This window comes from Danio aesculapii, chromosome 1 (genome assembly GCF_903798145.1).
Source record: "Danio aesculapii chromosome 1, fDanAes4.1, whole genome shotgun sequence".
NCBI lineage: Eukaryota > Metazoa > Chordata > Actinopteri > Cypriniformes > Danionidae > Danio > Danio aesculapii.
This window is the reverse complement of record NC_079435.1, coordinates 21,200,661-21,224,363: the sequence shown is the minus strand read 5'-3', so window position 1 is coordinate 21,224,363 and position 23,703 is coordinate 21,200,661. Positions and strand designations below refer to the sequence as shown.

The window sequence follows — 23,703 nt, the reverse complement described above, 5'->3', positions numbered from 1 at the left end:
CCGGTGTGGTCTTCTGCTGCTGTAGCCCATCCGTCTCAAGGTTGGAGGTGCGTTCAGAGATGCTCTTCTGTATACCTCGGTTAAACCAGTTATTATTTGAGTTACTATTGCCTTTCTATCTGCTCAAACCAGTCTGGCCATTCTCCTCTCACCTCTGGCATCAACAAGGCATTTGCGCCCATAGAACTGCCGCTCACTGGATATTTTCTCTTTTATTCGAACCATTTTCTGTAAAACCTAGAGATGGTTGTGCGTGAAAATCCCAGTAAATGAGCAGTTTCTGAAATGCTCTGACCAGCCCATCTGGCACTAACAACCATGCCACGTTCAAAGCCACTTAAATCACCTTTCTTCCCCATTCTGATGCTCGGTTTGAACAGCAGCAGATCGTCTTGACCATGTCTACATGCCTAAATGCATTGAGTTGCTCTCATGTGATTGGCTGATTAGAAATTTGCATTAACGAGCAGTTAGACAGGTGTACCTAATAAAAAGGCAGTTGAGTGTATAATGGCTTCATGTCAATTAGCCTATATTTATGATGATTTATGCAAAGTTTTGTTGTCTTGGTATTGTCATGACAAAGACAAAAACAGAATGGGATGTATTTTTATGTCAAGTTGTCATAAAATGTCATCTCTGCACTTAAAATGTCAAAACTGAACAAATCACAGTAACAGTTGTTGTAAGCATGCATAAAATCTCATAGACACTTCAGGACATGCATCATGTTATGATTATAAAGGTTTCATGACAGTCTTATGAACACTCCTTCAAGTAAAGTGTTACCCAGATTTCCAACATTATATAGCTTATAACAGTAATGAGGCAACGCAGTGGCGCAGTAGGTAGTGCTGTCGCCTCACAGCAAGAAGGTTGCTGGTTCAAGCCTCGACTGCGTCAGTTGGCGTATCTGTGTGGAGTTTGCATGTTCTCCTTGCGTTTGTGTAGGTTTCCTCCGGGTGCTCCAGTTTCCCCAACAGGTCCAAAGACATGTGGTACAGGTGAATTGGGTAAGCTAAATTGTCCATAGGGTATGATTGTGAATGGATGTTTCCCTGTGATGGGTTGTGGCTGGAAGGGGATCCACCGCGTAAAAACGTGCTGGATAAGTTGACGGTTCACTCCGCTGTGGCGACTCCAGATTAATAAAGGGACTACGCCATAAAGAAAGCGAATGAATGAATGAATAACAGTAATGAATTTTGCAGAAAATGTCAGTTTGACATTTCTCCATCTTCATGTGGTTAGTCAGGTCTACAATTAACAGAAGCTTAAACTGGGAGAAACTGGAGCTTGTGTTGGGATACTTTAAATTCAATTTCATTAACAAAAACAAAACCAGCTATACAAATTAGCCGTTGAAAAGCCTAATCTTTAATACAGTTGTAGAAAACAAATTTATAGTATAAATAGCCAGTGTTTTCTGTGATGTTTATGAAAACCGTAGCCTTGTGACATTCAGCATAAACAAATTTACTAAAAAAAAAAAGCAGCACATTTCTGCCACAATATTGAGTTCATGTTGGTGTTACCACAGTAAAACAATGATCAATGCTGGACATTGTTACACAATGTTTCTGCTGTCTTCCAGATCAGTGCTCATGAGAATGACAGCTTGGATTCATTTGGCTTTAAAATGGTTTCAAATCCCTAAGACTTTTGTGGTTGTAGAAATAATGCCCTTCTCACAGATCTCACAGCACTGTTTAGTGCCTAATATGAGAAATAATAACTTGCAAAAGCACCAGAAGCGGGAATTAAATAGTGCTGCTCTTTTGAACTGTGCCACGCTAAGTGATCGCAACTGGTCAGTGTAGAAAGTGCTTTTCTTTCTTTTTTTAATGAACATAATGGTCAGTGCAGCACATTCCAATTGAGAAGTGCATTCTTTCCTCCATTCACACGTTCGCCATTTAAAACGTCTCACATGGAAAAGATTGGCAAGGTAAATTGGTAGCAGCATCATCGTGACCTCTAGTCGCACTGAAAGGATAATAGGTTGCAATATGTGGCCTTTTTGTTGCAGTCTGGAGCTCTGCTGTCCCACGTGTGCGTGGTGAGAAATGGTTTCTTGCTTTGTTCTTGCAAAAGTTGCTTTGAATATAAACCTGTCATCTAGATCTACTTTTAATCGGTAAAGCTATAAACAGCAATCATCTCTGACATCTGGGAAAATTGCCTGTTGTCAAAAGCAAGAAACTCTTACTTAGCAAAACCCGCAGACAAACAGAGAAAGCGTCAGAGCCCCTGAGAAAACGAGAGTAAATATCGATATGCCTTTTGATAGATGGCAGAGAGCTGAAGGGATTAAAGCCTGATGTAGAGATGTTTTTTTTTCTGTCCTAGCTGAACAGGTAGGATATTAAAGTGGCTCAATAGGTAGCCAGCTAACATTGCCAAACTTGTTTTCTTTATTTAAGTTTTCTTTGTTGTTGTTTTCTCATGTTTATGGCAAGTTAAATTGCACTTACTTCGTGCTATATCTATATGAGAACAGCAATTCCACTCTGTGATCTGATCTGACTGAGCAATTGATGAATCTACTTGCCAGTAATAAATTCTTTGAAAAACATTCATTTTCATTTGGTCTGAGCAAATGCGGAGGTTTTAAAAATAAGTTTTAAAAAAACTATATAAATTATATATTCGACAATGAAGGCCCCGTACTCTTGCCCACCGTAAGACTTTAAGGACAAAATTAAACCTAATACACTTCATCACTTGGGGCCTTCAGTCCCTGAACATCTTTTAAGTGTTGTGAAAAGCAATGGCAACATTACAGAGTGGTAAACTCTTCTTTTTTTTTTTTTAAATGTGCTGCAAGAAACAAAATTTCTTTTTTAATTGGTTTTTAATCAACTCAACTAATCAAAGTAAATTTAGAAATCAATACTTTCTTTTCATATTTGCATTTTCCATACTGTCCCAACATTTGTTGATGATTAATACTTAATGTAGTAGTTGGGTTTAGGTATTAAGGATTAAGGATTAGAGATCCTAAAGAGTTTTAGAGACATACTTAATTATAAATAAACAGGCAAGGCAATAAGCCACTATTTGATAGTGGCAATTGGTACTTAAACTAAAGCATAACAAGTTCTGCAACTCAAAGGAATTCTCAATGAACTTTTGACCTGTAACAAAAAAATGTGATGATAAAAAGTTCAGTAATGTATTCATGAAATACAACAGCAACTCTGCGGACAGCTTTGATTTATTTAGTCCTGTGTAATGAAAAAACATAATTCTGACTCTCACAGGATGCCTATGAACCAAAAAGAATGAGTCATTTTATTTTCTCTTTTTTTTATTGTTTTCTGAGTGTGATCATAGTATGATATGTAACAGTCACAAACAGTTCTTTCCAAACATAAGTCTCTTTTTTATTAAATCATGAAGTTGTGGGTTCTAACCTGCAGAGACTCAATATGCACAAAAACATTGTGGATTTGACAGAACATGAGGTTTATCTGCTACAGCACTTAAGAAAAAAACATGGACATGAGAAATGCAGTCATGAACATTTGATAGTTACAGTGAGAATACAAATAGATACAAAAAGGAAAAAGGTAAACCATTTTATTTAGTTAATGTTGGCATCCAACTTGATTTTGCCAGCTCACTTATCATAAATGAAACTCTAAAAGAATCAATTTTTAAAAACGCATCAAGAATCAGCCAAGGTCACTCAGCAGCTGCTGTTTTGCATGCAAATTGATAATGGTATTACAGCCAGAGTAGGGTAAAGTTTTTTTTTTTTTAAAGCAATAAATTACAATTTTATGCCTATCTTGATCTAAAAGAAATGCAAAAATAGCACATGTTTTCACATTACACCCCTTACAAAGTAACTTTTTTATAAAGTGACTCAGGATTGTAATATTCGTTCGAAAAATAACTTTACCCAACACATAACAGCACATACATAAACACATTCAAAAGGTCAACAATGGCTAATTTCAGCAACTTACAAGATCAGAAGAAACAGAGATTTGAAACAAAAAGTGCATAACAACCCCAAAAGCCAGATGGAAAAATAAAACAATGTTTTATTCATTCTGAGTGTCATAATCAAAGTTCTTCATTCTATGGTGACTGCACATTCGCAAAACCATTGGAGCTTTTCAAGTCAGAGTGGTTGATTGAATTAAAATCAATGACAATACGGCCTTGCTTTGGCTTGAATTGCCTGAAAGACAGAAAAAAAAACACATTACTGACTCATAAATAGATTGACACTCTAGTCAAACTAAGACCATGGGTTCTATTTTAATGATCTAGTCGCAAAGTCTAAGGCTCATGATGCAAAAGCATTAAGGGTGTGTCCGAATCCACTTTTGCTATTTTAAGGACAAAAAAAAATTTCCTTGTCCTTGTGCTTGTGCTTATTCTTTAATGAGTTATGGGTGTGTTTTGAGCATAGTGTGCATTAAACCAATTAGTGCATCATCTCCCATTCCCTTTGTGAAGTTTATTTATAAAGTAATTTTGAGAGGATCACATGCTTGTGATTGTTCTGAGCTGCTCCCGCATCAGCTCATGATTGATTCTCCAATCAGATGATTCCTAATTCACTATAAATAACCAGAGTTTTCTCATCTCATTATCTTTGTCTTGAAGAATTACCCACCCCTACTCCCCCTCCTTTCCAGATGGGCGGCACGGAGGCCCAGTGATTACCACTGTTGCCTCACAGCAAGAATGTCTCTGGTTAAAGTCCCTACTAAACCAGATGACATTTCTGTGCGTAGTTTGCTCATTCTCCCCGAGCTCGCGGGGGTTTTCACTGGGTTCTCCGGTTTCCTCACACAATCCAAAATACACACAACCTAAGTAAATTGAACATACCAAAATTGAAATCATAACCAAGCTCTTAGCAAAAACACCTTTCCTCAGCCATCCATATCTGTCATTAGCCAGAAATAAGCTGGGGGAGTTAATCGAGATCTACCTGAGCTCAAACTCCCCTCTCGCTCTGCAAACTGGAGGGAGCCCAGGGCTCGAGGATCTCATAAGCTCAGGGCTCTCTCCCAGGACAGCATGCCAAACAGGCTTTATTATCAATCATCAGCTAAGTGTTAACACTTAAAAAACGGTGAGTTGTGTCAAGCCAAGGCGCATTTGCTATTTACATGACGAACTTTGTAAGTGGAAAAACTGAACACTTCACTAGCGAGAAAAGTTAAACTGACCATCTGCAGCAGGCCTCTTTACTTTTACTCTTTACTTTCGTGGATAAGGAAACAGTGTTGTACGCACTCCACTAAAGACATCCATTAGCATACATTTTTCATTTTATTTGTTAAGTGCAAAGATTTGATTCACAACTATTTCTAAATTCAGCTCTAATTTCCAGCAAATGAATAAATGAACAATAATAACGAAGTGTGGACAAAAAAACTGAGTTATATCCAAACACACATCTCATTCTTATGTCTCATATAGTGACGCAAACATCTCCAAAACCCGACAGGTGGACAAATCTAAACTTGTTTTTATTAAAACAAATATAAACATGCATATAATAAATAATACTGCTAATAACAGTATAACATTATACAAATGCAAATTGTTATGAACAAACTGAAAAAAGCCCTTCTGAGATGAAGGCATGGAGGCATTGTTTTTTATTTTCATGTTGAAAATAATAATTTTTGTAACGTTTCAATCCTTCAATTGTTTTTACATGTAAAGATATTTGTGTATTTTTGTATATCCTGTGTGTAAGTGTTTGAACCCACATAAGCGCATAACTAGCATGCTCTGTGCCTGACTTCAGACCTGCTTTCAGATGGTCAATGTCGCAATCTATTTCAGTTCTTCAAAATAACAACGCACCAACAATGTGCCCTAACACACCTCTATTTTAGACTAGCACACCCATGAGTCCACAAAGTGATGCAAATGTATTTGCCATTTAAACAACGTGGTGCAAAACAGGAAAATTACAGTTGCACTGGTCTGACAATAGCAACAAATCGCACCCAACACAACTTGCACCTTATTGCGCCGAGTGTATGATAGGGCCCCTTATTTTATAAACCACCTTAATAAAATGGGAAAAAATTCACTTGTTCTCATTGTCACACCGGTTGAGGAAACCAATTACACACTAAAGCTCATGAGAAAACACAAGCGGAAACCTCTTCATAAGGCATTGCCAGCAGGGACCAAGCACCCCAACATCCCACAGGAAAATACCCTGCCAACATGAACTAAACCAGCAGGTGGTAAACTACTTATTTTTCCCACTTTTAGCCTCGCCTTCTGCGACTGCTTCACAAACCCTGCTTTCATTTCTTTTATTATGTTCAGTTCACCTTCTACCCAACTCTTTTTTTTTTTTTTTTACTCTTCATTGTTGCATTAACCCGTTCCTCTCAGCATGAGATGAGTTGTATGTGGCAAAAATCTATTCCTCATCATCAAACCGCTAAAGCAACAAAGGCCAGTACAGATAGAATATCTCTAGTCTATTGACAGCAGAAGTATTCAAAGACTAAGTCCATGAACGACCACAAAGCTTTGTCTCTTGCTATCCAATGTTCTTTAATGCTAAGCCACCCTCAGTTGATGCGAGTAAATAGATTCATCTTCTTATTCAGAATTCAGAATGCAGAATTCTGCAGCGCATTGGTGATGTTTTAATAACACCTTCGTGCATCCTTCATTCCGGTTCATCTGCTACTGGAAACATGGCCTATTAATGCAGTTCATTGGTAGTCAAAGTCAAGTCTAAACCTTTCATTGAATATGCAAGCAGAACATAGTCAAATGTAAAATAAAAGCTTCCTACATCAAGATTTGTGCTGTTTACCCAAGAAAGGTTTTTTTTTCAATACATTTTTAAACAATAGTAATAATATTTCACTTCTTTTGTCTCTGCCATGATTATAGTAGGGGAAAGTGGGGACGAAAGTACCAAATTCATAAAAACCTTAATAAAAGATAATGTTTCAGACAGAAATAAATTTTTGCTTTGGTTACGAACTTAAAAGTGTGGTCTACCAATACAGGGTGGTATTTAAAAAAAAAAAGTTGAACAACTTCAAAATAATTTCACTTTAAACGTAAATTGCAGTGTTACTTTTGGCCCCATTAGTAGGGAAAGTGGCACAAGGGTGGGTCAAAAGTAACAACAATATTTGCTAGATTTACTGGATTAATCTTGATTATTTTAAATGTATATCCCTATGACCCTGTTAAATGTTACCTGCAAACATATGTTGTCCTTTATTTTTTCAAAAAAATATTATAGGAGTGGTCCACTACGATATCATATATTTTAAACTTTAGTTGATGTGTAATGTAGCTGTGTGAACAAACAACATCTCTAAATGTAAGATGTTCAATGCAAAGGAAGCTAATGGTTTTAGGGTTAGCTTAGCAAAGCCTTCAGTAAATGAAGTTTGGGGACTACAAAAAATACATCCAATGTTACAGCAGAGAAAGCTAAAATTCCATCCAAACGCTATTTCCACAGAACTTCTTCTGTTTCTGTATTTGGGCTTCCAAAGGACACAACACAAAGAGAGAAGTGCCTACAGTTTAATTTTCATTATGTTTCAGTGAATTATAAAAAAAAAATAAAAAATAAAAAAAAGATATAGCTAGCATTTGACAAAGGAGAACTTCCAGAATCTCTTTCAGTTCAGTGCTGGATTCGGCTAAAAACTCCTCCAACCGACGAAGCTGTGGATTATGAGCCACAACCTGTAAGTATTTTATTAAAATTTCTCTATTACATGCAGTTTCTAGTGTTAATGGTATGTGGTAGCAAGAACGTAAACAGGAATGTAAACAATAGGAAATGCTGTTTGGCACCGCTAACAATTTAGCTACAAATTCATATTTATTAGTCAAAACATCCACAATCTTTAGCCTCGCTGCAGTGTCTCTCTATGCCGCCGCTTTCAGTGTCTCTCTTTGTAGCAGCTTTCCACATCTCAAATAACAAACTCGCAAAAGATATGAGAATGATTCATATTACTTACACATGCTTACATCACATGTATACAAAATGTTGAGTCTGTAATAGAATTGATCATTTAGCAGTGTTTTTTTTTAGGCCTGTGACTGTGTAAGAATTTTTAAAGCATTCTGGCCTAAGAAATTGTACCGTTTGTAACTTTGACAAATGAATAGCAACTGTTTATAAAACCAAGACTATGCAGTATTATTTTACATTTGATTATTTAATTATTGTATACCTGAATACAGTTCAACAATCAAACGTGGTTTATTTAGTTTGTATTTTTTTCTTTATTTAATTCGTCTATGCTTGTTGATTGCTTCTTATGTTTTATGCATATGCACTCTGCTACAGAATCATCCCAATCAATCTATAATCAAATTCTTTCCAAATAGTTATTAAGCACATCTAGATCAATTGTTTTCCTATCGCAATATATAATTGCATAATAAAAAAAAAATTGTAACGTTAAACTTTTTTCAATATCACGCAACCTTAATACACACACAAACATTATATGTGTTAATAATTATATTTGAACATTTTCTGCATTTGTTCTCAGATTTTTTTAACAATTAACCATACTAATGATGGTTAAAAATAAAATGGTTTTAGTTAATTGACCCTTCTCGAAGCTCCACCCTCCTTAGGTACTGTTGTTACGCCTGTCAAGCTTTCGCGCCCGGCATGTCTATTACAATATGTATGAGCCGGTGTCAGACATTGCCAGGGATATAATTAGTAATTTTTGGTGAACAGGTGAGATATCCGAGAAAGCCAGATAAAAAAGGACTGCAGTATGCATCACAGAGGTATATTCATGACATAATAGGCAACCAATTAGAAAATAACAATCAAAATTGAAGCTAGGTTAGCCTACCCGCCTCATACGCTGACCATTCAACAGCTTAGTTCATGCACAGCAGGAGAGGTGAAATGTAAAAATAATCTAATAAAAACAATTTTAACAATTTCTCTTTTTTTAGGCAAAAAGCCTGATAGATTAATTGTGAAATATAGCGTTACTAACCGACGAGGAAACACGCATGGACAGTACTCCTACATCATTCATTCATAGAAAGAACAGCCAGAAAGGGGAAATTGATGGATTTGTGCTAAATATTAGTATCACTGACCAATAACAATGTACAGTACCTATAACTGTCAGTATGTTTGTGTGCTTTTTATATCGTTTCTATTCCAATTTGCGGTTAAGTAAAAAAAAAAAAAAAAAAAAACTGAAATGCAAATCAAAGTATAAATAGCAGAAGTGAACAAATAGATTTTCCTTACCAGCAAATATTAATTCGACTCCAAAAAAAAAAAAGCAGACACTAACCCGCTATAACAGTCACCGATGACTAAATCTCCAAAAGACAGATGAAAACATCAGTGAATTGTAGCTCTGACATGGGAACGAGCGTTATAAATGACTGAAAAACAGCTGCATGTGAAGTATATTGATCGCAAGTGAAACAGATGGAAATATGATTGCTACTCTATGACTACTATGGCGAAGGCTTAAACGGAGCAGTGCTCATAATATAGAGCAAAAAAAAAAGACAGCTGGGAAACATAACCTGCTTTGTATTTTTTGTAGGAAACACAGTTTAGATCTTTTTATGGTAACGTAAGAGGTGTGTGTTGTAAAACCAACTTAACTCCGCTCCTTTAGCGCCCCTCACAGAGCTTGATCCACGCTGGCATTTCTCCCCTTGGGTTTTAGGTTTTGAAAAGGGAAAAATTCCACCACCCTGTCCAAACTTTAAGGATACCGGGTGTCAGATTTGCACAATCCATATGCAGAACGCTTTGGCTTGTTTACCCTCGCTTGACCGAGCCCCTGCGCGTAGCTACGGTTGCTAAGCCATGATTGGTGGGTGGTGGTTTTTGGGTGTGGCTTAGCGAAGGATCAATTAAAATCATAAAACTTAATCAATTTAACAAGTTTAAGATATCAAAATGCACATTTTTATATATTTTTACTACATTTTATTTCTGCTAAAAATGAAAATATTGAAGAACAATTGTGTAATAGTTTAAACAAATAATGAACTTAAAAAAAATTATTAAAATACATTACTACCTCTTGTTTTATTGCATTGAGAAGTAAAATCTACTGTAATATATCATTATACTTCTCTCACCATTTGTTCAAATTAAGACATTCTTTAATTCTGGTGGGTTGTCAAAGATATTTGAGTCTTTGTGTACGTAATATAACAAGAGACTCTTTGAAACAGCAAAAATACATATAGTAACTCTCAGAGCAGTCAGTAATTCTCACAAATAAAATAAACTGTCCTCAGAATTTTACAGCTGCTAATTCACATCTCATTTTGATTATGTGCACAGCTCTACGACCAAAATTCTGGGACATTCTGCATTATAAAGCTAATTCATTTTTATGACTGGATTCCACACCTTCTTCACCATGCAAATAATAGGCCTCTATCTGTTCCATAAATGCAAAGGCATGCCTGCATTTAAGAGCGGCTTAAGTGTCCAAACACTTTTTAGGGCCTCTGCATACATGAATATAATCAATACTCCACTGGTGAAAGTGTAGCAAAATACAGCAGGGAAAAGAAGTATTGAACACATCACCATTTTTCTCAGAAAACATATATCTAAAGGTGATGTTGACTTGAAATTTTCACCAGATGTTGATAGCGACAAAAGAAATCCATATATGTAAAGAAGAAACAAATCTAATTTGTTAACAAACGAAGTTATAAAAGAAAATTAATGAGCACATGAAAAAGGGAGGTGTAGAAATGCAGTGAAAGCCCAGAGAGCAGCTAAAATCTCTCATAACTTCTTCAGCAACCCTCTGCCCTTCATTGTAAATAAATATTAGCTGCTCCAGTCCAGTATCCACATTAGCAGTATGATGAAGATGACATATGGGTGGAGATTTCAAAAAGACAATGATCCAAAACACAGCCAAGGAAACTCTCAAATGCTTCCAGAGAAAGAAAATCAAGCTGTAAAATGGCCCAGCCAATAACCCTACTTAAATCCAATATAAAATACAAAAAAGAATTAGAGACCCACAGAACCATCAAGATTTTTACACTGTTGAAGTGTGTGGAAAAACTCAGACCTGAGCAATGCATGTGACTTCATTCACCATATGACAGGCATCTTTAAACTGCCATCATTAAAAAGCTTTTTATTAAAGTATTAAATACATTAAAATTTTGTTAAAGATGCAAAAAAATTCATTTGATAAAAATACTAGTTCATTTTACTAGTTATTAACTCCATTTAATAAAATGATTACAACTTTGAATGTGTTTTTTGGCATTAACAGACATTAGCATCACCTAGTTAACAGAATCTTACTGTACAGAGTTAAATAAAGAGTGTAGTTTTTCACAGAATTTCAACAGTCACAGAACTTTCAACATCGTAGGCCAGATTATTGTTAAAATGTTAATGTTTAAAAATGAACTGCCTATTAATTCTTCAAGCATTTTAGCCTTTGCTGCCAGGAAAAATATACTGATAAACTGGATCAGTGACAAACCTCCATCATTAAAAGAATGGCACAATACTATTAGGGAAATGATTCCCTAAGAATTCCTTAACTGTGTCATTCATATGTCCACTCAGGCTTCTCATTCAAATGTGAACTCCTAACTTGGATTTTATTGATGTTTTTTCAAGCTGTATTTTGAGTTATGATATGTCATAATAATTCAATTTATGCATTTTATTTTACTATTTCATCCTTATTTATTTTCATTTAGTTACACATTTTGTTTTTCAATCATTCATGTGTATGTGTATGTGTGTGTGTGTGTGTGTGTGTGTGTAAATTTATTTTATGTCTTTAGCATTGCATTGTTCAAATGGGCTTTGTTGGTTTAATTCATTGCATTTTGTGATTAATAGTTAAAATGTTAATAAAAAGATGCAATAAAAAAATATTCAAGCATTTGGTGCTGTGATAAACAACCCCTGCCAATACTACAATCTAAATGTTCTTAAAAGACACTCGAACACTAGGGATGACATTGGAAAAATCTGACATTGCGATATTTTGTTTTTCTGCGATATATATTGCGATATGAATACAATTTAACCTAATTTAATCTAAGATAGCTTGAATAGCTCTATTTGTGGGCGGGGAAATAATTCGTTAAGATTGGTTGGGTCAATTTTGTAAAATGTGAATCATGTTTTAAATAATCATGATAAAATTGCAAGAATAATTACAATAAAGCAAAGAAAGAAGTAAAATAAACAGCTGTTTATGGTTTTCTGGAAAGTCAAACATTTACAGAATTTAAATAATGTAAAGTAAAATAACACTGTACAGTCTTCATTGCATTAATAAATCAGTAAAATTTTCCACCATTAAGGTTACGTTGTCGTTTTACAACCCTGTGCCACTTTCTCGAAATGCCTTTAAAACACATGCAAATGACAAGGTTTCATTCTGTCATGGTTAAAAGGTGTAATGACTCCATAAATCTCATGTATTCTCAACTGTTGACCAATTATACTGCCAACTTAACGTTGTATATCCTGCGATGTGACTGCTGCGGACACACATTGCGAGATCAATGCTGAAACTATATATTGTGCAGCCCTAGCATGTTCGTTTTCACAATATATTGAATTACTGAATATCGGCATTAGTCTAGATAAAAACCAATGGTATAGATAAGAACACACATTAGGGATTAAAAAAATAAAACATGACGAGTGTTAAATGAATTTTAACATGTACTTAATTCTATGACCCTGCAATCAAAGAGCTAAAGGGATGAAAATGCAGAAATTGAGCAGGCCAAATTCATAGTAACAGTAGAAGTATCGGAGAACTGCCTTCAAAAATGGGCAGCGGGGGAATTAACCTTGCTACCCTCAAAGACGGGCAAGAGGCATGAAAGTATCTTAAAAGATTTCCTGATTTTCATCTTCAGGCGGATCTACTCCTTTTGTCTCCTCAGGCTCATGTCCCCCCAGTCCTATTTGATCTGACTCTGATGAAAGGCTTCAGAGTATATTTACTGTTCATCTATATATAGTGTGTACATACAACCGGGGAGATGAGATTTCAGTCCTGTCCGCTCTGGCTGTGGCTCCCGCTGGCTCTCTCCAACATAAAGAGGACTCTGTTAGGACTGCAAACCCCACGGAGAGTTCAGCCGAGTAGTCGGTTAATCCTGCATCTCATTAAAATAAAATGAAGGACTTCTTCCCTTACATTATGCGTTTAGGGGGGTTAAATGTTTGCATTTACATTTGCCTCTTTCAGCCTCAGTGTTCCTATTAAGTGCTTTGAACTACATGGTTGATTTAAACATTGTCGTCATGCTGCGCTTGAATAGTATGTTTGTAACATTACTTGGTATCTGAGATTTGTTCTTTACAAAAATTGTGTTTGTTTGGTGACTGTAGTGTTGTCACGATACTGAATTTCGATACTGCAATTTTTAAAACGTCCATTTCCCAATAACATTTGAGCGTGTACTTAAAAAAAAAGTCACAAAACACCAAAACGAATGAGATGTTGACAGTCGTGCCGCGCTGCTAAAAACACTATTAGGACACATATTTCACTAACAAGTGAAAATTGGTTGTTTTTGCGTTGTTCTTTGGTTGTTCTTCCGGTTTAAAATGAAAGTTTGAAACTACATCACGGCATTGTGTAAATTCCAGCATAGGGATTGGCTGTCTGTATGGCTGGTACAAAGTGGCCAAACCAAGCACGCTCTATTGTGAACAAGATGCATTTTCATTAATATGCATGATATAGCTTTGAAAACTCCTTTTAACTGTTACAGTGTTCAGAGAGATGCCACATTGTGTTGCCAACTGTAATTCAAACAAGTAGAAGAATTGCTCGGAGACATGGGTCGTCAGTGTTGCGTTTTTAAATGTGCCACAATGAAGGTTTTGTTTCCATTTCCATTTTAAGAAACATTTTTTACCTGAGAGCTTTTTCGCATCTGAAGATGGGGAAATCCAGATTTGCCACTTGTCGTCTTTTGAAAGAAAAGATGCGGTTCCAGTTCATGTTGATTATCCTGTCTCAACAGATTTCGTAAGTGTACGATAACTGTTCTTTGTTTATTTTTATACAGATGGAAAAGTTAGTTAGTCAGCAGTACTCTTTCTCTTACACATACCTAGGTCATTAGGTACATTAATATTACTACAATATTATGGACTGAAAATCCTACACTTCCACACAGTGGAAATAGTAACAATTTCTCAACAGAAATGATTGTGATTGGCTGTGAAGGTCATCAGTTCACCGCTCTTCATCAGTGTTTAAACAGATACAGGGACACTAGAGCAGTCGATTCTTCAGCAGATCACACATATGCCGGCAACTAGCTCTCTGCATTTCTCACATGGTAGCCCACTGAAGCCAAGCAGGGCTGTGCCCGGTCAGCATCTGGATGGGAGACCACATGGGAAACTAGGTTGCTGCCAGAAGTGGTGTTAGTGAGACCAGCAGGGAGCGCTCAACCTGTGGTCTGTGTGGGTCCTAATGCCCCAGTATAGTGACGGGGACTCCTTACTGCTCAGTGAGTGTTGTTTTTCCAATGAGACTTTAAACTAAGCTCCTGACTCTCTGTGATCATTAAAAATCCCAGGATGTCCTTCTAAAAAGAGCAGGGGTTTAACCCGTCCTGGCCAAATCTGCCCACTGACCTCTGCTCACCATGGCCTCCTAATCATCACCATATCATAATTGGCTTCATCAATCTGTCTCCTCTCCACCAATCAGCTGGTGTGTGGTCTGGCACAATATGGCTGCAGTAGCGTCATCTAGATGGATGCTGCACATTGATGGATGAGAAGATCCTCCCCAAAAAAATTAGTGAAAAGTGCTTTGAGTGTCCAAAAAAGCTCTATATAAATGTAAGCAAATTATTATTATTATTATTATTATTATTATTATTATTATTATTATTATTATTATGTCGGCTCATAGACAGGCCAGCTGATCTTCACAGCTTTACAATGCTCCAGTGTCCCTGTATCTTTGTAAACATGCAACAATGCGAATAAGCGGTGTTTAAGAATGTGCTCATCCGTGATCAAATGTTAGCGGGAAATGGACAAAACTCAGTATCATGACAACACTAGGTGCCTATTTTCAGTAAAAGTAATTGTAAATGCATCTCAATCAATACCTCAATCCATAAAAACATGCTAATCAGTTGATGTCAGTGCAGCAACCATCCTAAAACAACTTCAAAACACAGTTTTTTTTTATGCCCAGAAGCAGAGCTAGCCACCCTGCTCATAGCTGCATCTTTGAAAGATAAATATAACTCCTATACCTTTGGATCATGTCGATACGATGTCAAATGCGGTATTCTAGCTTTCATCAAAACTGAAAGACAAGGAGTGTCCCTGTCACAGCAAGTTTTTCCTGCTAAAAATTAAATTGTGAAATAATGGAAAATTAAAAACTGTATTTTCCACAAATAATAAGTTTCTACTTAACCAGACTGAACAAGTGGCTATGATGCATTTTAAACCACATCTTTTCTGCATGCATGGACTAATCAGCCTCACAGAGCAACAAATAACAAGAAAGTAGCATGAAGCGTGACTCATTTGTGTTGCCAGATCTTGATGCAAAAAAAAACAAGCAAAAACAAGTCCATTAAAACCAGAATAATTCCAATTAATTTATTTAAAAATATTTGTATTATTTTGCAAAATATATTATTATCAATAATAATATATTGGATATATTGCTATCCTTATTTGACCACTTTATTGACTGTAATAACACTGATGGATTTATGAGTAAAACTTAATCAATTATTTTCAGCATCTTTGTTCTTTATTTTTAAGGCAACACTGCAGGCATGGACATACACAATGCATCTGTCAGGTTTGATGTTGTAATATTAAATTGGCCAAAAATAGCCAACCATCCAGTTTCGTCATGTTTTTTAGACCATCTTGGGAATTTACTTTCCTATTTGTTTGCTATTTCTGATGCTTAGTGTTGCTTAAACTATCCAGTTGGCCGCTTAATTTGAATTCTCCAGTTTAAAAGTGCACAGATCAGGTGCAGCAACACCTTAAAAATAAGGATAAAAATGTGGAATCCAGTCATAGGAATGAAAGAAAAATGTCTAATTTTGGTACATTTTTCATGAATAATTCTAAAATAGTGCTGTACACCTAATGAAATTGGCATATGGACTATTAAACAATTTTTTTTTAATGTAGCAGTTTAGGTTTGCTTAAATACCTCTTTGCATTTAAATCTAGCTGCTAATTTGATTTAAATTTGGCCAAAAAATGTAAGTTGAAGGATATTTATTTATCACTTTATTTTATTATTTGTTATCTTTATATTATAATTTTTTATTCTTGTATTAAGAAATATGATCATTTTTGTACAAACTAGTATTAGGACTGCAATAATTAAAGAAGACTGTCATGAGTTCAATGGTTGCTGTCAGCTGAATTTGTATGTAACAATGTAAGTAAATATTTAAAAAAAACAGATTTTGGTAATTGTCTTTTAATGTGACAGAAAATGTCACAGAAAATTTCACATTGAAGAATGCGGAATAAAAATTTTTATCAAAGAATCATGACCCTGAGATGCAATCTAAACTCAAATAATAAGTTACCAAAACCCTAACCCTCCATTCACACGGGGTGTCAGTGCTGACACTTCTCATTTACTTTCAACGGAGTGACGTCAAGAATTGTCGAACTACATTATGGGTCCGCTGATTTGCATTGACTCCAATGCTCACTACAGAAGTTGAAAACAGTTCAACTTTAATTTTTGCAAATACAAGTGCAGACATCAGCCAATCACATTCATGCATCGTTAGCCGAGATGGCAAAATGGAGAAAGCACATTATCATGGCTGGCAATGACCCAGTGCTCTAATACTGCTGTGCTTTTGAGTCATGTTCCCAGCTGAAGGGGACTGGCTATTGTCACCAAGGTGATCGCATCAATGTGAAGATTCAGACAAGCCCTCCATCAAGCGCTAAGGTCGATGCCCCGTGTGACTGCACCAGAAGTAGGACATGCTTCATTTAAGGGTTGTTATAACATTAACTAACTATATGTACACACAAATAAGCATATTTTACAGTTACTAACTAGTATTACAATTAAAACAATATTACTACAAATATTCACTGAAGTTCCCGATTACGATTGTAATATTGCAGTTTGGGAAGCAAAAAGCTCAAGAGAAATGCGCTTGCAATTTTTTTAATATACTGCAAAGGCATCTAAACAATTGTAGTAGGTGGCAACTTAAAAGGATAGTTTACCCAAAATGAAAATACTGTCATCATTTACTGACCCTTGACTTCTTTTGTCAATAGCCAATGCCCAGCAGATCCACAACGTCATAAGATATTAATATTAGTTTAGATTTAGTTTGTGATGTCAGGTGACCAAAATTCAATGTCTAGCCAGCGTCTAAGGACAATGTTATTTTGACGTCCAATAACGATGTTGATATTTGGTTGATTTTAGGTTGTGTTGGAAAGTGACCAAAATCCAATGTCTGACAGACATAATAGTGGTAACGTCCACATAACGTGAAATTGTAACATTATTAGACGTTGATATTTGGTTGATTTTAGGTTGGACATTGGACCTTGACGTCAGCCTGACGTTGGGTTCTGACATCAACCTGATTTTCATTTCCAAACAATATGCAACGTCCCCTGAAGATGGGGTACAACGTCAATCTAACGTCATATTGACATCCTGTGCTTGCAGGCTGGTTACAGGTTTTCAACATTCCTCAATATTTTTACTTTTGTGTTCATGGTTGAGCATGGCCGAATTTTCATTTTTAGATGAACTATCACTGTTAATAGTATTATATTAAAATCAATTGACTAAAATCAATTATGACTATGTGATTGCTATTTATTGCAGTTGTTATAAAGGCGATACAGTTTGGTTTCTTATCCAATATCTTATATGTTGTTTGAAGCTTATCTAGACTTGTGCGCAGTGCTTACTCATTCTTCCCCAAGCGCATCTTTTTCGAAGCCTCACAGAGGCTTTTTGAGGCTTCAGGTCACACATACACCCACACATCTGAGGGTCGGCCTCCGTTACAGCCTTGATTGTACAATCGTTCGGGCCAGTCAGAACCGAGAAGAATGCAAATGAGGCCTCTTAATTTCCAAGCCACACAGCAAACCATCTACTAAGGTCAGACTCGAGAGACTCACTTGTACGTGACGCCCGCCAAGTTGAGCAGCCGTCTGGAGGCAGTCATTTCTGGACTGTCATGGTATTTGTCTGACAAATAGATCACATCCTTTATACCTGTAAGGCAAAGACAGCAGAAGAATAGTGTGGGTCAGACAAAGGTACACTTGCGCACACACACACAAACAGATGGAGAAATTCAAACAAACAGGTCCAACGAGAACAGAAACCCAAAATAGCCTGTTAGGAAAGAACAAGAGCTTGTGTTCGGGGAGAAGGAAGGTGAGTCGATAACTTGTCGCTGCAGGCTCAAGCCAATATAAACCAATCCCAATTGAGACCAAATCTGCCCTGCTGGCGTCTTTAAAACACGTGGTGCTTTTGGCAGCACCCCCTCTCGTCCTGCTGACTACTCACAAGCGGCCCACATGAGGCGATTCTATAAAGGGCCCCGTTAGCCAAGCTTTACAGAGAAATGAGAGGGATCTGGTGAAACCACTTAGACTCCCTCTTACCCTCAACGCTTTCAGAGGTGAAAAGAGAAGTCCAACATTGCCAACGGTTGTAGCAAATCGCAGATGAATATACCAGAGAGATACCAACACCCACCCCTTAAAACACACAGCGTCTCCATCATGTACTTTTATCTGCACAGGAGGAGAGAAGTGCTCTGATCGAAGGCAAAATGACTTGCACAGAGTGAATTCCACCTGTCATTAAAGGCTGTCATTACAAGCATGGGGCCTCTCCATGGTATTACTTGAACAATTTCTGACGGGGAACAGATAAAATTACCATGGAACAGCCCGGCTCTGCCATCTTAAAACCCATTTTGTTGGTGCAGTAGAGAAAAATGGCTTTGTACACACACACACGTTTCATCTGGCTATTTAAAATAAAAAGCAAGCGCTCAATAGTGTTCGGCAATAAAGTGGTTTCAAATAAAGTCTGACGTGATATGTAAAGGGAAAAATAAATTCCTCAAGTGCTTCCATGTTGTAAACATGTCTTTTCATGAAAAGAACATGAGAATAAGCGTCGGAGCCGCTCGAAACGCTTCCAAGACGACAAGCTGTCCAACAGAAGGGAAGTCTGTGATGGAAGGTGGAGCAGAACTCTGGAGATGCCACGTTTCCAGAACGCTCTCTGGAGATGAGGTGACAGTGCAGTCCCTCAGTCCCTCCAAAAACAGTCAGAGGAAGTGACAAGATGGCAGCTGCTTGGGAACTGAACACTTTAATTCCTCAGAGAAAGAAGAAGCTCTAAAGCCCAGCTTCAGAAACGCCGTCGTCAGCACCGAGGAGCAAAAGTGCAGGAGGGGGGAATCAACATGGGAGCCAGAAGAAGTGAGAATGATTTGGTGTCATTTCATATGGTGAGACTGAGAGATGGACACGTTTGAACTGCATTTGAAAAGAGAAGTAACACTTTCCCACTGGAGAAATAGCTACAGAATTAGATCCAAAAAATGGTGGGAAATGTCACTTTTTACTTTCTTGATGCACTTTATTGTAGACCAAGACAAAGATTGGGGGGAAAAAACAGTTATCAAATGACCAAAACGTAGACATCTACGCAGGGATAAGATTAAGGCAAAACAAAAACTGTCACAGACACAAAAATACCTATTAATGACACCAAACATCATTTTAATAAATCCCTCTGGTTATAATTAAATTACGTTAGAGTTTTCCATTCGACAACCACAAACCAGTAATATCAAAAGCTTTACCATGCACACAGCTCAGCCGCCTTTATGAGAGAATCAGGGTGGATTCGCATTCCAAGTCTACTAATATCGCCTTTATCCTCATGTTTTTTCCATGCAGAGGCTTTTCTGTTTCCTCATATCGTGAGGCTTTACAACTTGTAGTAAACAAACATGGGCATAACACCTTCAAAATGAACAAACAGCGACGACACCCCTGACTCAATTCTTTTAAACTCAGCATTCAAACATTAAACATCCGCTTTGTTCGGCTCCATCTGATTGGCATCATCAGAGGGTGATTTTAATGAGGTCGGACGATCATTTTTAGCCGCGTTTTGTTGCATCCTATAGAGCGCAAGGAGACGAAAGGGAAAGAAAGTGCTGTGTGTGTTCCTTAATGATGCCAGAGCATTGAGAGGAAGCTGACACCCCACTGAGAGATGGGCCGGGGCAAGGCCAAGCATCCTGAAGATCAGACGGCATCGAAGCGTGTGTCGTGCTATCTTCAGCACACAGCTTCAGTAGGCTTTGCCACAAGAGGACATGGAGGGGGATCAGCAAAAGCAAACCAAAGAGAGAGACAGAGAAGATGAGGACAAAAAGACTTGGAGGGGAGGAGAGAGAGAGAGACTGGGGAAGGGGGTGTTAAGAGAGTTCAACAGATAAGAAGAGATTGAAAATAACAACTGAGCTGGGTTTGGAGACAGAAAATAAGAGGAAGACAACCTGTCACCATGCAGCCTGCATCTAACCAGCCAAGAAGGCTCTTAAAGAAGCCGGCTGCTCAAAGTGACGCCCACTGCAGGTTTCTCCCAATGGCAGGGTGACCATAGAAAACCTCCGTTTCCACCTGTCTGTCTCCTCCCGTCGTTTCATCTGAACTGGGACAAAGAATCACATTTCTGAGAAGAAATGCTGAGCCTGATGTGTGTGAAGCACTAAGAAAGAATGGATAAGTGCATAATGCTTGCTGTGCAATACAATAGAGGTGAAAGGGTCGCCGTTTCAAAAAATATACATTTATTAGAGATGCCCAATTTAGGCCCATTGCCTGCCATTCCCATCTGAGAAGAGCGGTAGAATGATGGGGATGGTTTCAAGATTATCAATTGAAGTCTAATTTAACTCTTTGATTGTTTGTTTTATTTGTTTGTTAAAAGCTGAATGAAATTAAATGTTTTAATAAAATGGTTGATGGTCAATTAAATGGTTGTCTGGCGCCTAGACTGCAGCTCTGCACAAGACGTTTAGCCTTTGGAGAAATGGTCGTGCCTAACTGAGCCTGGTTTCTCTCAAGGTTTTTTTATCCTTCACTCTCGCTATTTGGTGAAAGTTTTTTCCTTGCTGCCGTCGCCACTGGCTTGCATGGTTCGGGATTTGCAGAGCTGCGCATCGATACATTTGCTCTTCAGTGCTTGGACTCTCAGCAGTGAATATTGAACCACACTGAACTGAACTTAAACTCTGAAAACTGATTTGATACCACATCAATTCACTATAATCTTCTTAGTGAAGCTGCTTTGACATAATCTACATTGTAAAAGTGCTATAGAAATAAAGATGAATTGAATTGGATTGGTGCGGCTTAAATGTACATACGGTCACCCGACAATGCAGAGACTTTGGTGAGCAAATCAAGTCAAGGCAGATTCTGCTTGAGCTGTGTATTCAGCACTGAATTCCACTGTGTTATAAATGTGATTGTTTGTTCTTATTGCAATAAGTTATCATTTAAAAAGTTATACTGCATTAGTTAATATGATTTAAAAGTAATAATTTCAATTTATTATGAAAACTATGAAATGAATTAGGAAATTACCCATGACAACTTTAATGTACTATAGTTTTGAATATTTACCTTCGACCCATGGCTCTCGATGATATTTGGATTTTGGCCCTTCATACGAAAAAGTTTGAGCAGCCCTGCTATCTATATATCTATATATATATATATATATATATATATATATATATATATATATATATATATATATATTATATATATATATATATATATATATATATATATATATATATATATATATATATATATATATATATATATATATATATATATATATATATATATATATATATATTCCAGCATATGTTATTCCAATTATTCCAGCATATGTTTTACGCAGCGGATGCCCTTCCAGCCACAACCCAGTGTTGAGAAACACCCATACACACATTCATACACAACGGACAATTTAGTTTATTCAGTGGTGCATGTTTTATGTACTGTGGGTGAAACCGGAGCAACCAGAGGAAACCCACAAGAACATAGGGAGAACAAGCAAACTCGCACAGAAACGCCAACTGGCCCATGCGGGCCTCGAACGAGTGACCTACTTGATAGGTTGTTTCTAGATCGGATATGGCTGCGGCCGGAAGTTAACGAGAATGATTTATATTATTTATTAAATTCCCCATTTATTGTATTTTTTTATCACCTACCCCCACCCTAACAGTCACAGTACTGTAAAAATATAAATTATTGTTATACAGGGTCATAAAAAAAAATGCAGCTATATTAATATCGCACTTTGAGCCGGCCTATACTATACCGCTGAAAACGCACTTCATGTGACCACACAGACACACACACAGTTATGTGCCCATCTGAGCTCCAGGCAGTTAGCGGGTGCTTAGAGCACAAAACCTCAGAGAGCAGTGCACATCGGACAGTTTATCAAGGATGTACCGCTGGATCGCGTCTCACTATAGTTGTTAAACGTGATATTTAATTCATCATGTTTCTATCTAATGACTCTTCTGTCTTTGAAACCATCACGTAACGTGTCACAGTGTCAGTCCACTGCTTCAATCTTTCACTTTCACACTTGTACTTAGTAATTTTAGCGAAAACCTCAGATACTGTTGGTTGTGCACCTTTTTTTACCAAGTTTGTTGACGCCATTATAAAGACACAGATCACTCTGCCTATTCATGCCAAAGTCCCGCAGAAAAAGTGATGACAGGTGGTAATTTGTGTGTAACTTATCTTTATTTATTTATGATTTGGTTATAGGTAAAAGAAAGACAATGTGGTTCAGGTAGTTGAAACTGTAGGCTACAAATAATTAATTTGTTTTGAATTAATTATTATTCATAAATAATTACTTAAATGTCAAATCCCTCAACTCAACAAAATGAAATATTTTTAGTGTTTTTTTATATCTTGAGAAACTCAGAAAAGTTAAATATCAAACGTTTTTAAAGTGACTGCAAAATTACAAGTAATATTTTAAAATGACATTACACGTAATCTTTAACCATCTACCAATATACATGAAAATAAATCTATACTTTTCTATAAGTGGCGGGTAAAAGTCATGTGAGAGAATCGAATAAACAGTACGACACATGTACATTCTCAGCCACAATTAGAGTCACACATCACAGCGTGAGACAAAGCAGTTTTAAAAGCTCAAATGATATTGCATTTAGTTCACTTTAAAAAAAAACAAATCTTTTATTCAAAACTTTTCACAGTGTTGACGCCATTCTCTGGTGTGGGTTGCAAGTGTGTCAAGACGCATTTACACAGTGACTGTTCATATGTGTTCCCAGTTGATTACATTTTACAGCATGGTGCCACATGGCATAATCTTTCTAAATGAGTGGTAAAAAGTGTTTTGAATTGGCATAAGCGAGAAATAAAATGTCAACATATCTAAAAAACAAATCCCTTAACCTGGGAATTCTTCATTGTGACTACCAAAAAGTAGTCAAACTGGCACCAGATAAAGAGTAAAAGAGTCAAATTATAATATTAATAACGCATCAGACCTATTATTTTTTTATATTTTGTAATAT

The 23,703-nt window shown here is 36.8% G+C and overlaps 1 protein-coding gene across 1 annotated transcript in view; it reads right to left on the bottom strand.

Moving 5' to 3' along the window:
- Positions 1-4,034: 4,034 nt before the first annotated feature.
- dctd (dCMP deaminase) overlaps positions 4,035-23,703 on the bottom strand; it is a 44,022-nt gene continuing 24,353 nt past the window's right edge. Inside the window, exons 5-6 of the mRNA XM_056472108.1 lie at positions 18,191-18,287; positions 4,035-4,192 (exon numbers count right to left, since the gene is read on the bottom strand). Of these exons, the coding sequence (XP_056328083.1) occupies positions 4,090-4,192; positions 18,191-18,287 (200 nt within the window). The 3' untranslated portion in view covers positions 4,035-4,089. The remainder of the gene's footprint in view (positions 4,193-18,190; positions 18,288-23,703) is intronic.